This window comes from Lathyrus oleraceus, chromosome 3 (genome assembly GCF_024323335.1).
Source record: "Lathyrus oleraceus cultivar Zhongwan6 chromosome 3, CAAS_Psat_ZW6_1.0, whole genome shotgun sequence".
NCBI classification, from domain to species: Eukaryota; Viridiplantae; Streptophyta; class Magnoliopsida; order Fabales; family Fabaceae; genus Lathyrus; species Lathyrus oleraceus.
The window spans coordinates 269332398-269348758 of record NC_066581.1 but is presented as its reverse complement, the minus strand read 5'-3'; the positions used below and the strand labels follow the sequence as shown (position 1 = coordinate 269348758).

The 16361-nt window shown below is 32.4% G+C and overlaps 1 protein-coding gene across 2 annotated transcripts; it reads right to left on the bottom strand.

Annotated features, from left to right (window-relative positions):
* Window positions 1–2829: 2829 nt before the first annotated feature.
* LOC127126889 (uncharacterized) lies at window positions 2830–7567 on the bottom strand. Of its 2 annotated transcripts, none has more exons than XM_051055892.1 (9): window positions 7036–7567; window positions 6271–6380; window positions 6007–6075; window positions 5697–5812; window positions 5561–5615; window positions 4458–4578; window positions 3969–4016; window positions 3548–3642; window positions 2830–3410 (listed from the first exon to the last, which is right to left on the bottom strand). In XM_051055892.1, exons 1-9 carry the CDS (start codon window positions 7118–7120, stop codon window positions 3309–3311), a joined length of 801 nt encoding a protein of 266 aa, XP_050911849.1. In that variant the 5' UTR covers window positions 7121–7567; the 3' UTR covers window positions 2830–3308. The 2 variants fall into 2 exon arrangements, with proteins under 2 accessions (XP_050911849.1, XP_050911851.1); XM_051055894.1 differs by having other exon boundaries at window positions 2830–3406.
* Between the last annotated feature and the right edge of the window lie 8794 nt (window positions 7568–16361).

Below are 16361 nucleotides of genomic sequence, written 5' to 3'. Positions count from 1 at the left end.
ATGCTAAGACATCTGCTCCCACATGTGTCTTCCTTCATAAAAGCAGTTGGCGCCAGATGTGCCACACCAGCTAAAACATCATGTTCATCATGTGTTCATACAATATTCTTTTGTATAATGTAGCCAATCCAAAAAGGAACAACATGACTCCCCAAATCTCATCAGAAAGAGGTTGTGAATTTACAATTTATGCCCCCTCAGTATGATTTGTCTCCTACTGATGCTATTGGAGGTTAAGGACATTATCTTCTAAAGTTTGGTTGCGGCGATGCAAATCGTACATAACGATGATACACATCTCTGTTATGGGCTTATGGTCGCCACCTGAGTTGCTGCCAACTTTACCATATTGGAGAGGATGTTAGAGGCGGACGGTGAGTTGGTCGTTTATTACGATGGTGACCCATGCCAATTTAACTAGGGCCTCATGATAGGTGTCAATTGTACTTACTAAAAAAGTACAATGAGGTACAACCCCTAATTGTGTATTGCTGTTTGAGATTTAGGGTTTATGATGTATTAATAGCCCGCCCATGTAAGGGTAATGGTTCCTTGTATATATTTGAGAATTTCACGACCCTTCTCCCGTTTTGTAAACAATATATATATATATATATATATATATATATATATATATATATATATATATATATATATATATATATATATATATATAATATATATATATATATATATATATATATATATATATATATATATATATGAGATCTATTGGGCTTGAATTAGAGGTCAAGAGGAGTAGTTTCCCCTTCTTTTGGTTAAAGGCGCGTGAGTTGGAAGACCGGGTACTTCTTGCAATTATGGAAGAAATAATTATTCCCTATTCGTTGATTGATTTTGTGCGCTCGATATATTCCACCAATTAAATCAATAGAAAACGTAGCTTGATTAAGACGACTATGGTCATGCCCAATACAAAGACCAACTGCGAGCCTTAGAATAAATAACCGGTTTGGGCGGCCTGCAACACGTAGCTTGCAGGCCACTCGTCTAGTATCGGTGCAATTGGCCTACCTGTATTCTTTAAGTTATTTCTCAAAAGACCCAATAAAATCATCATAGTCCACTACAAAAGTGTGCACATATTAGAAGAAACCATTTTTCACCCTCTCAACTCTCAAAGGTTAGTTAATTGAAAAATCATAATTTTCCTCTTCCGAATATTTATATTCAAACATAAAATATAACTTTTTCTCCTAGTAGGAGTGTATTTCCAAACTCCTGAACAATTTTTTAGAAATGTCAGATCGGATAAAGTTAATATCCATGTAATTTGCACATCAAATTGATATAGGGTCCGTTTGTTTTGACTTTTTTTAAAAATGATTTTTATAGTGTTATATATTTTGGTGTAAAAAAATTTTATAAAGAAGTTTTTCATAAAAGCTTCAAATGAATTGGTTTGAATAATTATTCTTAAAATGTTATTTTAGATATTTCATCATTTTATCTAAAAAAAAATTGGATATCAAAATTTTAAAAAATCACTTATTGTTAAAGCTATTTCTCATTTTTTAGATAAAATTTTTTGAAAAATTGTGATTTTGACTATAGTTTGAACTTTAATAATATATGTTTATGTTATAGAATGTCAAAATCAGTTTTTAATTTATAAAAAACAAATTTAAAAAAATTTATAATATTTTGAAAAACACTTTTATAGAATTTATTTAAATATAAAAATCTATTTTGTTAATGATAAAATAAACTGGCCTATAAATCCATTCCTAAGATTAGTGCTGGACACAACCATTCTTACCTCATCGTCAAACCCGTCATTTTTGTTGTTGATAATAAGAGCTTGTTAAATAATGCATAAAATAAGTAACAATTTAAGCAACAGACAAATAATTACGGTACTATATTTGGTACTATACTAAACAAGTGATCTATCACTTCTTTTTTTTCTTTTCTATTCATTGTAATTTAATGTAATACGTATAATTTTATTATATTATAGAATTTCATCTTTCCTTTTTTATTGCGATTGTATACACATATTTTTAAAATTTTATTAGTCTAAAATTTTATTAGGATACTTAATTCAATAGAAGATTCAATGGTAGAAAGAATACTGGCGTTTTTTCTTCATTTATGGACAAAATCCACTTTGAATGTTTGACTGTATTAATCAGACAGTGTATGGTTTTTTCTTCGCCAACTAAAGAACTAGACTTTGTAGAGATAAACATCATAGCTGTTGAACTATAGTTGAATGAGATAGCTGATTTGTGTTGTGTTGCTATTTTAAATATGAGCAATGTTACAATGACACTTACACCGAAAAAACGGAGTAGAAAAACTAGTATTAAAATAGCATTCCTCTTTAAAAATCTCATTCATCCTTATTGCTAATATCCCATTTTTCAATGATCATTTTTATTTTGATCAATATTTCAAAACATCAACTCTTTCGTATAGAACGACTCATTCAGATCACATGAGTTAAACCAGCCTCTAATTTTAATAATTGCTTTAATCTTATCCTCTTGAGTGATTTTCACCAAATATTTATTGCCATAGCAGAAGTACTCTTCCAGTTGCTAGAGAGAACAGCCAATGACCACTTCAAATGGAGACATTTTGTTTGTATTTTCATCCCGAATCCAATTAGCTCAGCATAGCTCTTATATATTAGAAGTTCAAAATTAATGTGTGATCATTTCAATGGGTCATTACAAAAGCAAAGCAACATTGATCCATATAACGGTCAACTGAATTTAGATGCTCTGTTGAAGGGATCAGGATCGTTAAATTTGTTACCATACTAAAGACTGAAAATTGCATGTATAAAATAAACCACTATACTTAGAGCAAAACAGAGTAGTTAGAATCCTAGCGTTCAACAACTCAAACTTTATATCTTGTACTCAAACAAATATGCAGTATTTGAATACCTTCACAAACAAGGTCAGCAGTTGCTACCAACTTTAGCGAGCCTGCTTGAATTATAATACTGCACTCTATATTTGCCCATTAATGGACGTCAACGAAATACATAGGCAAACCACAACCATTACAATCTAATCTTTTTGGCACCATGCAAAGCAAACCTACATTTCTGACTCCCCTGGCAGTGTGCCCGTCACAACACATCCTCCAACCGGATTTGAACTTTCACTCTGTCTTCAAAACCTTGATGATATCATACACGGCTCACCTTGATCTTGCTCGAATGTTAGAAGGGTAAATGTTGAAATGGGAAGAATGGGAGTACGAGTAGCATCACATCAAGTACAATAATCTTCAAGTTAAAACTAGTAGATTGACGGACTAAGGGTTGATATCTATTGTGTGAGAAGTTTGTATGAGGGTACATCTTCCAGCTGTGTAAGGTCTTCAAGCAGAAGTTCTTTCTCCAGCTGACGGCGTGTAGATTTCATCACTGTCTGTAACAACATTAAGTAATAGATATAAACATATAGGCAAATATAATCACTAGCATTCTGAAGAAACTACTAATTAAGATTGCCCGTGCATAGTCTTTCCCTTTATCTACAAACTATTCATGACAAAGAATACATACATTAAAATCCATGTATGACGCGCGCATGGAAAGCCATTGATTATCCATCAGCTTGAATGTTATGCAATAGAGAAGATCAAAAGCTGACTCATTTTCTGTCATACATACATAAATGAATTTAGTTACTTGAAACAAAGTTTACCTATAGTGAATACTACAACTATATATCTAGTAAAAGCTATAATGTTAGTAACACAAGTATTTTTTTTTTTAATACAATTTGTAAGAAAAGGTGATTTTTCACAAATCTATTACAAATGACACAACACTAATCAAGTAATATCAGAATGTAATAAGCGTAAAAAGATTAAAGAGGTGGAAGAAAAATTATCCATAGAAAAGCTTCTGCTCCACTTCCTAATTGTAGGGAAAAGAAACAAGTAAAATCAATAATTACATTGCAATCAATAAAGCTACCTACCTGCTAGGAATTTTACGAAGGTTGCTCCCACCAGTGTCCTTGGCTTAACTGTCAAGGCAAACAACATTAGTACTCCAACAAATAACTTCATAATCCAATTCAGTTCATTACTCGGGGAAGGCATCTGTTATGAATTCATGAAATATCACATCAGAAAATATAACTGAAAATATTCTAAGGTCGATGATGAGCTAAATCTGGGATGGAACATGTTGCATGAACCAAGAGATTTCAAAATTTTATTTGAACAAACAAAAACCTAGCAAAATTTCTGCGGAAAAAACTAACAAGTAACAACAAGTTTTATAATAAGGAAGATATTACATATGCTAATTGTGTAGGCCATATGTCATTTGATTGGAACCAACTTCTTCTATTCATTAAAATAAAGTAAACAAGTATTCTCGTACATACAGGCATCTCCCATGTATCCTTTTATAAATGATATATGCTGAGTAAGAACTAAAATAAAATGAGAAACTGATCAACCTGCTTCCAGATCTAGCATTTGAATAAGCATGAATGTAATGTTAACACCAGCAACAGCAAATGGGTACTCCCACACTGAACGGTCTCCTTCCTGCTTCCGTAAAAGATCTTGAAAAGATTTCTACAAAATGAAAAGTTTATGTTTTAAAATAAAGAGACGTGAACATCAAAGTCAAAATAGATTAAGGTTTGAACGGGAAGTTCTCGAGGGATTCAATCAAAGCTAGATTAATAAAGACAAATCAGGAAAACAGGGCCCAACAAAAATGCAAAAATGTGACTAGAAAAACTGAAAGATCATATCCAATTCTATGAATCAGAAACATTACTATCCACATTGAATACTCATAACAAATGCAACATGCAGTCTATTTCATGTTCGAACACCAGAAAACTGAAAATATGCAAGGAAACTCGGGACAACAGCCCAAAGAAAAAGGATAGACCATATTTTTGGAAATTATCTACTGAGGAATCTCAGCATTAAGTCATGTTATCGCAATTCACAATATGTAAAGCCCATAATGCTTAGACAGGCTTGGATTTTAAACATCCAACCAATTGAAGACATTGAGAAGAAAGAAAACAAGACCAATCAATTTCAAAATCATTCTTGTTTCTCGTCTATAATTCAGGCTAAAAGTACTGATTTTGTCTCAAAAATGAAGTAATGAAACTGGCCAAAATTCTTCTATCATGGAGGAAGTCTAAAACCCAGAAGCAATAATTTTATTCAGATCCGCAAGGAATTCAGCTAATTTGTTGTTCCTACATCAACCATCTCATTAAGCATGCATGAAACAAATAAGACCCTTTTGGATGAAATAGATGACAATCTATTGATCCCAAACAGATGACATTAAACAAGAAGACACAGTCATTCTTCAAATAAATACAGATCTTACAACAAAATGTATACATATGGCCTACCCGTGTTCTTTTACTATTGGAAACAAAGTGGCCTTTTCTTTTGGATGAAATACACCAATTTGGTTACTCTATTAAACTCTCTAGGCAGTCAGATGAGGTTCATTCATAAGGCTCCAAAATATTGATTACAACACCCAAAAGAGGGAAGGGAACAACAATAAAACAGGACATACCGGAAATTTTTTGGCAAAAAACAGCAAATTCTCTAATGATATGTAACCACCACCCCTGCCAATGATATGTAGATATAGAATTAGTGACAAGAAATTATAATGAAAACGAGATGAAATCAACAAGAATAATATCTACCTAAAATCTGTTGATGGATCCTTCCCTTGCCATCCCATGTCTTTCCACTGCTCTGAAATCAAGCCCCTGAGCTCTTCTTCAGGAAATGCGGCATTCCATAAAGCCCTTAGGGATTCCTAAGATAATACATAAAAAACAGTTAATTATATTCTTAAGACTCTAAGATATTTAAGTCTGCACATATGATAATAAGCCATAAGTCGCACCTAAAACTATAGGCACACAACTTGGTCTTTGGTGGACTTGATAGTTATTGTCACATCACATCTCACAACACTTAGACTTGGAAGTTTTTTAATAGAAATGGTACCTGGTGTTCGGGGATAGAACTATCATATGGAACATCTATACGACTCTGAAGCCTCTGCAGGCATTCTTCCTGAAATAACCCAAATTACAATTGAAAAACATTTGTTGTTATTTGGCAAGACTGTAGATTTTTCAATATAAATGTACACTAAATACACATATAAGTTGAGAAGATGCTTAAGAAGAAAATTCATAACAATAATTTGAGTGTTAGTTTCTACGAAAATCGATGAGTATTTAATTGCTGCTTCACAAAATATATTACCTGGGATAGAGTTAATTCAAAAGATGGTCGAGCATCGCTCTCTCTTCTCTGTGCACAGACACAAGATAAACCTCGGCCAAGCCATGCTGTTGATCCCGTCACAAGCTCAGCTGTAACAAAATAAAACTAGGCATAAATAAAGATCCGAATTTCCAAATTTTACTATAAAGTTTTAAGTTTCTTATTCACTTCATTTCAGTTTCTTAAAGCAATCAGTTTACATAAGCCACAGTAAGATAACACTCATTCATTACTCATATCATGTATCCATCACTAGATAAACAGTCTTATATGTCTAATAAAACTCATTACTGATATTTTTCCAAACATGATAACAAATATGACCACAGGGTAGACTCGTTTGCTTTAATCATTATGCTAGCCACTTGCTTTATTTACAATTTTCTCACTATTTTTGTACTAAATCAGTTGACAACTTCAGCTTCCAACCAAACGAAGATTAGTGCATTTCACAAGTGCTAGATCTACGCAATAACCTCATCACATAAAGTACTTTTTTATATTTCAAGCATAGTAAAAAGCTTTTCGCACTAAGATTAACATAATACTCCATAGTAAACTAGCTCGATATAGATCTCAACTAAGCTCAAATCTATCCAATCAAAAGCTTATTCATAATATATAATATAACCTAAAAAAAAACTAAAAATCAGTGGAAGGATGAATTCACCAACGAACTCAATTCCGAATAAGAAAACCGATAAATCACGATGAAAGTTAAAGTTTAAACAGAAATTTTGTTACCAGAAGTTGAATGGCACGTGTTGCCTCGATCAAGACCCTGCGAAATTCTCCTAACAGCGACGAAAGAACCACCTCTATCATCCATTTTTGTTCTTCTATATACAACTAAAACAACAACAGCAACAACCAGTGCTCCATCATCACCACCACGCCACTCGGAAGTGATGATCCACCACTGTGATGAATCGAAAGAAGGCGAAAATGTGAATCGAATCGAATGCGGATGAGAGCAAGAAACGGTTAGAGGGAGCAAGAAAGATCTGGAAGAATTTGCCGGGAAAGAAAAGAAGAGGATGGAAAATGGAGAGAAAAGTTTGAAGAAGAGAAAGAGAAAGAATCTATATAGGGTTTATGCAAGATCTGTTTGTAAGAATGAATAAGAAGTCGGTTACGATAGAGAGACATAAGAATTTGTTTGTATAAAAAAACGCATAACGCATCGTTCGCCTTTTCTCGCCGTTAAGGCGTTTTTTTGTTTTTCATGACAGACAAACTAGACTCTCGCCTGCGCTCTTTCACGCACACCACATTTTATTCATTAATATTATTAAAAAATAATACTATATACCAACAATATGAAAAGCCTTGGCAAAAATAAAAACTTTATTTCTAATATTTTCTTGTCTTTAAACTTTATTTGTAATCTATTAAGAGATTAAATATTACAGTAAACATCTAATCAAAATATTTTATATTATTAAATTATTATAATATTTTAAAAATAAAAATGTGATGTGGCGGAATAAATGAGATTGATGGATATATATTCTTTTTTCTCATCTATTAATAGATATGTGTAAAAATAATTTTTTTACACATATTTAATAAAAAATCAATAAATTATTAAAAAATTTAATGAATATATAATATTAATATAAAAATATTTATACTTTCAATAAAAATTATTAATTTATTAAATTATTCAAATCATTTTAAATTATTAGTATCATATAACAAAATACACATCGTAATAAATTTATTTTATATGATTGGAATATCTTCTATTTTTAAAATTTAAATATAATTGGACTGATATACACTATAAAATACATTTACGCTGCATATTTTTTTCTCATCTCAATATTGTATCTCTTTTTAATTAAGTGATTATGGTCCAGTAAAAAATATCAAAGCTTAAAAAACGACGACGTGCCAGCATTTTCTGAATGAGTTTAATGGATACACTCTTTTGTCCAATAAAAGAACCGCCACAGTTACATTATATAACTAATTTAAGTTTAATAGCTTGCACTAATTTTTTACTGTCTTTTAATAAATTATCATGTCAAGTAAAAAATATATATAGATTAATTTTCGAATGCCCTTTTTTTTATATTAAAAGAAAAGCTGTCTTTAATAAAAAATAAAATCAATAAGACTATACAAACAAATGACTGATAAGAACAAATAATATAAAAAATAATTCAAAGATAATATGAGTCATATGACCTTTAATCAATGAAACATGCCATAAAAGTAATATGTCAACATTTGTTGATAAAAACTGATCTTATCTTCAGAAAAGTAATTTGATTTTATCTTCAAACATAATCCTTATTATTTGTGATTTATAATTCCATAACAATCATCTTCATTGTTGTTCAAGTGGTCAAATGTGTTAGAAACACTATCACTTTTTGATAGACATATCATCTTGCAATTTATTTAAAAATTCATTATAGTTGGTAGCAACTTAGATCGATCCCTAAGAAGTGCAGTATCTTCTGAACTAATATTGGTATTTTTACAGAGGTTGGGTGAGCTTTACATCAGACTTCCAACTTTTTTGTTGTTAGGAGATCTGGATTAAACTTAATCCATCATTTAGTAGAAATTTTTTTAATCAATTGAGAGGCGGGAGAATCTTGTCATAACTGCTGAGATGAAAAGATTTGGGAGGTAATCCAAGTAATCCTAAAAACTGCATAAAAAGATAATAAAACCTTATGCAAAGGACAAGTAGTAGCTCAGGTAAAATCATTGAAGGCTTTAGAAGCATAAATTGGAAAAATACACAAATTGGGTCCAATAAGCTTAAATAATTAGATAAATCAATAGGAAAAGTTTAATGAAATATCTTTATTAAACCAAATAAACCATGCGTCGTTAAATGGTTCAATTGCTAAGAAATTGTACTAGTATCATTCTCATCATATTGATGAGTAAGAGAAATAGAACCAGTATCAACAAAAATAAATTCATAATATTCTTGGATTTTTAATAAGTCTTTTGGTAAAAATAAAAATTCAGGAGAAAAAATTCTTGAAATAACTTATAATAATGACGCATCTAAAAAACATTACATAGACTCCAAATGGATAATCGGTTATAACTGAATTTTGGTAATAAAATAAGATTTTCTCGAAGATTGAGGAGTGTAAGAAGCTAATTTTGAAGTGGATTTGATTTGAGAAGACAAGGAAGTAATGATTGAGTAAAAGATAATGGAGATAGTAATGCAGACATAATTACTAATACGAGGGAAGAAGGTATTAGAGAAATAATTTTTGTAATATATGAAGGTTATCATAAAACTATGGATTTATTATTTAATGATAACGGAGGTCCATAATTAATTTTTCTTGCTCATTTATTCTCAAATTAAAAAATTTGGTAAATAATTTTTAATTCCTTCGATATGTTATATTTTAAAATCAAAATAGGATAACAAAGATTGTCATCTAGCAAAAATATATTTTGAAATCAATTTTTTAACATTCTTCTTTAAAATACTCTTAGCAGCTTTGCAATTTATTTTTAATAAAAATGATTTTGAAAACAAATCATCTTGAAATTGGTAATGCATAAAATAATGGCTAAAATAACTTTTTTAAAGTACCATAATTTGATTGGGCTGGAGACCTCATGTTATTCCATCATTTACATTGGCTTTGGGATCACACCTTGGCATCCTCCCCACTCCTCATTCATTGGGTTTACATTGGAAGAAATCACCAAGCACATTTGATTGTATCATACTTTCTTTTTCTTTGTTTACTAACAAAAATGCCAAAAATATGTCTATGTATAGTTTCATTTCTTTTGTAGGTAGTGTGTGCATCCATCTATGCCCTATCAAGCTCATATTTAGGGTTTGAGACTCTCAGTACAAGGGATCAATCAAGGAAAGGTTCACAATGGTTCTAAGCCTCATATATGGATCCACATGTTCATTATGTGTTATTTTGATCAAGAATTCATCAAGAGTTTGAAGCTTGTTTGCCTTGGAAGTCCTAATTCATCTGGGTATCTTGTGTGACTTCCTCAATAAGTTTCTTCATCATTTGATCAAAGATATCAAGAAATAATTTTATACATCACCTAAAGCATATATGATTCTCCATGAGCCCCAAAGATCAATAGAACTTCAAGTTTGCAAGTTGGTTCAAAGAAATTGACCAAAGAAAGTCAACTGGTCAAAAATGGGGTTCCCTAAACCCTATATCCTACAATTTTTGTCCTATGAAAACTATTCCAAGAGAAAAATGACTCTTTATGACATTGCAAACAACTTTCATGCTGACATCAATAGATAATTTTGCTTGGGAAGTCATTATTTTTGGTGAAAGAATATATGTCATTTTGTGTGTGCCCCAGTTAGGAGGTCAACTTCCAAGGATCATAACTTGCTCAATTTTTATGATATGAAGACCATCCAAGTTTCATAATCCATTCAAGATATCTTCTCCAAATTTGATTATTTTAGAAGTGTTAAATTAAACTTGCAAGGGCATGTGCCAAGAGTAAACATTATAGGTTATTTTGGGTCATTACCATTGAACAAACAATATTCCTCAACTTCTAAAATCCATAACTCCCTCATGCCAAATCCAAATGATGTCAAATTTATGACCAAATTGAAGAGGAATGAAATAGATACAGCTTTAATGAAGAAACCATTTTTATTTGGAGCTCATAGAAAAAGTTATTTAAAGTGGAAGAAGTGGTCATTTGACTTTGTACTTATAAATTTTTCAACCATGTTTGATTTCTCCAACTTCCACCTCAAAATTCATCATGATCCAAGCTCCAAATAGAAAAGTGTTCGACATCAAAGTTGTTCCCCTTGATGTCACATTTCTAAAGCATCCAATATCACTTTATTTGGACAAGAATTGAGGGACTTGCGCATAGATACTTTACATGGCTTGTTTTGGCAACTTTTGAACTCAAACTCCATTTAACTTTACATGGCTCCATGTTATGACATCAGTAGCATTTGTGCACGAATTATAGTGGTTTGCAATGATCATTTTGGGCCTAGCACATGCCCATTCACCCATGCACTTGGATTTCTATTTTTGGCTCAAAATTCAAATGGTGTGAATATCACTTTCCATGGCCTATATAATTAACTCATTGACTTCAAATTGAACAAGACCTTCTGCCCAAGCCTTGCCAAGTGATCCCAGAACCCCATTCCATAGGATTTCTTGAGGATTTCATTGAAATCGAGTTCTTGATTTCACTTCTATTTGGGGACAAGAACTCCAAGAATTCACCGCCCTTTTCATCTCAATCACTCACTACAAGCAAGAGGAGGAAGAGCCAAGTAGAATTACATTGAGATCAAGCCAAATCACTGCAACCTGAAGGTGATTTTTCCAGATTTTCAAGTCTTAGATTCTCCCTTATTTCTCCATGATTTTACTTGTTTATTGGTTATCTGAAGTCCTACCAATATAGGCAACAAGATTGAGTTGCTTTGAGGTCAAATCGAAGCAACTCAGATCGTGTACCTCAAAATTCAATTCCTTGTATCTTTCAATATACTCGAAATTAGGAAAAATTAAGGTCAGATTCGAGCTCCTGAGCTTTTTCTCTTTAAAATAGTATGCTCACTTTTTATTTGGGTGAACTTTGGTGGTGGACCAGTCTGATGAGGTCCACCGGAGAAGATGACCAGAGCTAGGTCTCCGGTGGTGTGTTGGCACGTTCCAAACCCTCGGATCTTGTTCCCACATTTTAATCTGATCCCTTGCTTTTAAATATCAAGCATGTGACACATTGACTGCAGTGCACAATCGAATGCGCACGCTTGGCCATTAGGTTTGCCACCTCAATTAATGAGGGAGATCTTATGGCCCTTGTTTTTTCTATTTTCTTTTTAATTTTCGATTTTTCATTTAATCCATTTATTTTGTTTAATTCATATTAATTTCATTTTTAATCCAAAAAATATGGGGCTTTCACCAAAAATCTTTAAATATTTTCCTCTTCCATATTTTGAATTAAAATAATTTTTTGGATTAATTTGATATTTGTCATGAATTAACTGTTTTTTGACTTGTTTTTAAATATTTTAAAATACTTCTAACTTTCCAAAAATCATGAATTTTTTTGTCTAAGGTCCTTTGACCTTGTTTGACCTAGGATAAATCCCTTGGCCATTTATTTGGTGTTTTAAAGGGATTTGAAGTTTTGTCCATTTAAAAATGCATTTTAGTTCATTTTTAATTTGATTTTTAATTGAATAATTGTTTAAAAATTGTGTTGAGCTATTTAATTGGTCTTGTGATGTTTGACTTTTTGTTTGGCCTTGATCATGGTTGATTTGACTTTCATTTGACCAATACTATTGGATTTAGAGGATTGATGAAATGTACATTTCATCTCCCAAAATGAATGGATAATATTGATCAGATGAAATTCCTCATATGATCAATTTGGGTTTCTATTTCCTCTTTCCTCTTCATCTTCATTCATATTCTTCCCCAATCCATCATTGACCAATGATTTCTCTAAATGTCTAAATGCTAGTTGATTCATCAATGACCTTGTGTCAGATGAATTAACATGAGTCTGACTGAGATAGGTCTTTCCCATTTCTTTTAGTGTGTAGTATGTTTTAGGAGTTTGGTTCTTTATACCAAATCTCTAACATGCATTAACACCTACATCTTACTACTCGACCTCAGATAGTTGTGACTTCTACATAAGTCCAATTACGATTTCTTAACATAGAGATAAATTTGTCCCGCAAGGCATAACATTCTAGTAAGTGAGATTGTAAGTCTCCCATTATTAATGGCATTGTGTGGAAACTTGACATTTTTTCCATTCATGAGAGTTAGTGGCATACTTGCTGATTTTTCCAAGTTGGAGCCCTTCTCGTGAATGATGTCTTGGTCTAAGAAGTCATACTTGTGAATGAATGGTTGAGTGTTCTCCAAAGAATGACTTAATCAATTAAAACTATTCACTAACATTTGACTAACCATTGACTAAATTTTTGTTAATTTTGCTTTATTTTCAAGTCATTTACTTAATGCAATTTAAATTTTAGTATCTTTATCATTCATTTCCATTTACATTTCATGCAACTTGTTTATGTTTCAAGTCCTTTTCACTTTGCTCATTTGAGTCGTATCTCATGATTGTATATATTTTTTGTTTGTCTTTTTGTTTGTTTGTGGTCTTAGGACCTTAAAACACATAATAACAACAAAAACCCTAAAAAAAACATCTTGGTGGATTGTTGGACTTGATATGAACTTTTGGACTTAGAACTAGGCAACATTCCATATGCTAAGGGACTTGGCCAATGCCATCATCTGAGACTGAGATATCCTTGACTATGCCTTTCATCTGATGCAAGACCTTGAGTGCCTTTGATTCATTTGTCACTCTGTCTCTGTACTTAATTATCATGATGTGATTATTGTTTATGTCTGATGATTGTTTTGAGTTGATCAAGGAATATTTCATCTGATACATTGGAAGACATTTGAAGACTGCTAGCTATTAGAGTGCTTGCTTGGATATTATGGTTATCTTTATTTGATAACTTGATCTTCATATGGTTTGCTTGGATATTTCTTATGCTTGTTGCTTGCTAAAGTCTAAGGGAAAATGGGTTTCTATATGACATTCTTGTCTATTGGATCGCATCCCATTGGTCAGATATTTTCAACTCTTAACTTTTAATTTTTGTCTAGGATAGTCCTTTCATCTCCTCCCACTTCTTAAATTTCAAAATCTCCCCCCTATTTTCAAAAACTTTCTTTGTTTGTGCTTTTTAACCTGGACATGTTTTAATGATTCGAAACTTTGGCCTTATGCCATTGAATTTTTCAAAAAAATTTCTTAAATCAATCTTGTGAATGAACTTAACCATATTGAATTTAATTTCAAAAGGACAAAAAAAACTAACAACTTCATTCAAATATTTGACCTTTTGTGCCATTTTCTTGTTAAACTTTTGTTAAAATCAATTCACCAACTTCTTTGAAATTTTTACCATGAACTACGGGGTTTTGATCCCTTATTTTTATGTTGGTACGTAGGCATAAGACCGAAAGTCTTGTCAAATGCAAAAATATAATTAATGAATTCTTTCCTCATCCCCTCACTCTATATTTTACCAAACATCATTTAGACCAAAAACATATGCACACAAAAAAGGGCTCCCCAGGAGTACCTAGGACACTTTGGGTGCTAACACATTCCCTTTGTGTAACCAACCCCCTTACCTGTAATCTCTGGCATTTAATTAGTTTTGATTTGAAAACTTCTTATCTTTGAGTTTTGTTCGTACTTTTCCCTTTTTCTTTAGAAATAATAAAAACGTGGTGATGACTCTAGTGAGGATTAATGATATGTTGGTAAATGGAGTGTTGGATGAGTTGTGGTGAAGTAATTTAAGAGGTATAATGGACGAGTTAATGAAATATGAAATGTATCAAGACCTAAGTAGAAATGAAGAGGTGTGGTGTTGGATGCATGTATGAAGAGATGATGAAATGAAAAAAAGGACATAAAACGCATTATGAGTCGACCTATTGGATACATGTGTCCACTTGAACATGTCATGAGTCAAAATGGATCCAATCAAGTATATTTTTGAAAATCCCGCTTTAACTGGGAGGATCACTTGTTGGCAGATGCTATTGTATGAATATGATATTGAGTAACGTACTGAAGGCGATTAAAGGAATTATTCTTGCAGATCATTTGGCTCACCAGCCGATCAATGATTATCAATCCATCAGGTTTGACTTCCCTTATCAAGATGTTATGTACTTAAAAGCTAAAGATTATGATGAACCATTTCCTGAAGAAGGACTAGTGCCTGGATCCCGATGGGGTTTATGTTGGTGTAAGCCCTAGAGGCCAATACTTTTGGTACTTGTATCGAATTATTTATTAATAATAAAAGGCATTTTCTTTATTATGGTTGATTAATAAAGTCCCTAGAATAGATAGTCCGTTTAATGTATTAAGTGTGACTTAATCATGAGAACACATTGAACATAAGGGCACTATTCTTAAAGTATCCGTAGTCGAGCTTTAGTGTGAAGTGGGATAACATTAAAGCATTAAGACTATTATGTTTGTAGACTGATGATCACATCTCATGGATCATGGATAAAGAGTTATCAAGTCTTAAACATAGGTATGAATATTAGGAGTAATATTTATACCGGATTGACCCGCTATGAGAATACTATATAGAAAGTTATGCAAAGTGTCATAAGTTATTCTCATGGTGATAATAGTGTATACCACTCTTCGACCTGAAACCACTATGGATCCTAGATGTAGAGTTGAGTGCTTTATTACTGATCCAACGTTATTCGTAACTGGATGACCATAAAGACAGTTGATGGGTACTCCACGAAGCATGCTGAGGGACATGAGTGTCCTAGATGGAATTTGCCAATCCTGCGTAACAGGATAAATGTCTATGGGCCCAATATTGAACTGGACAAGGGTGACACGGTCTATACCTTGTGTTCAATATAGACATAAGGGCAAAGGGGTAATTATACACATAATTATTATCACAAGAGGTTTTGTCAGATCACATGACATTTTCGTGACTTGGGTAGCAGTGATGTGTTGCTAGATACCGCTCACTGTTTATTATGTTAAATGTGTGATTTAATATAATTGCCAACGTCGCGAAAACCTATAGGGTCACACACAAAGGACGGATTGATTAGAGATAGAATAATTAAGGAACATCGTAAGGTACGGTGCACTTAAGTGGAAACGAAATATGGTAAGGTACCAAATACTTAAGTGATTTTGGCATATTATGAGATATGGGCAAAATACACTTAAGTGGGCTTTTGGCTTGAAGCCCACACAAGTGGTTCTATAAATAGAACCCCTTGGGTAGAAGCATTGTCACTCCACTCCACTCAGACAGAAATTCAAGTAGATACTTGGAATTTTGTTTCCCTCTTTCTCTCACTCAAAGCCTTCATTCATAACAGCTAGCACTGCGATTGAAGGAATCCGTTCGTGTGGACTGAGTAGAGACGTTGTCATCGTTCAACATTCGTGATCGCCCCGTGGATTTGTATCCAAGGTTTTGGTCG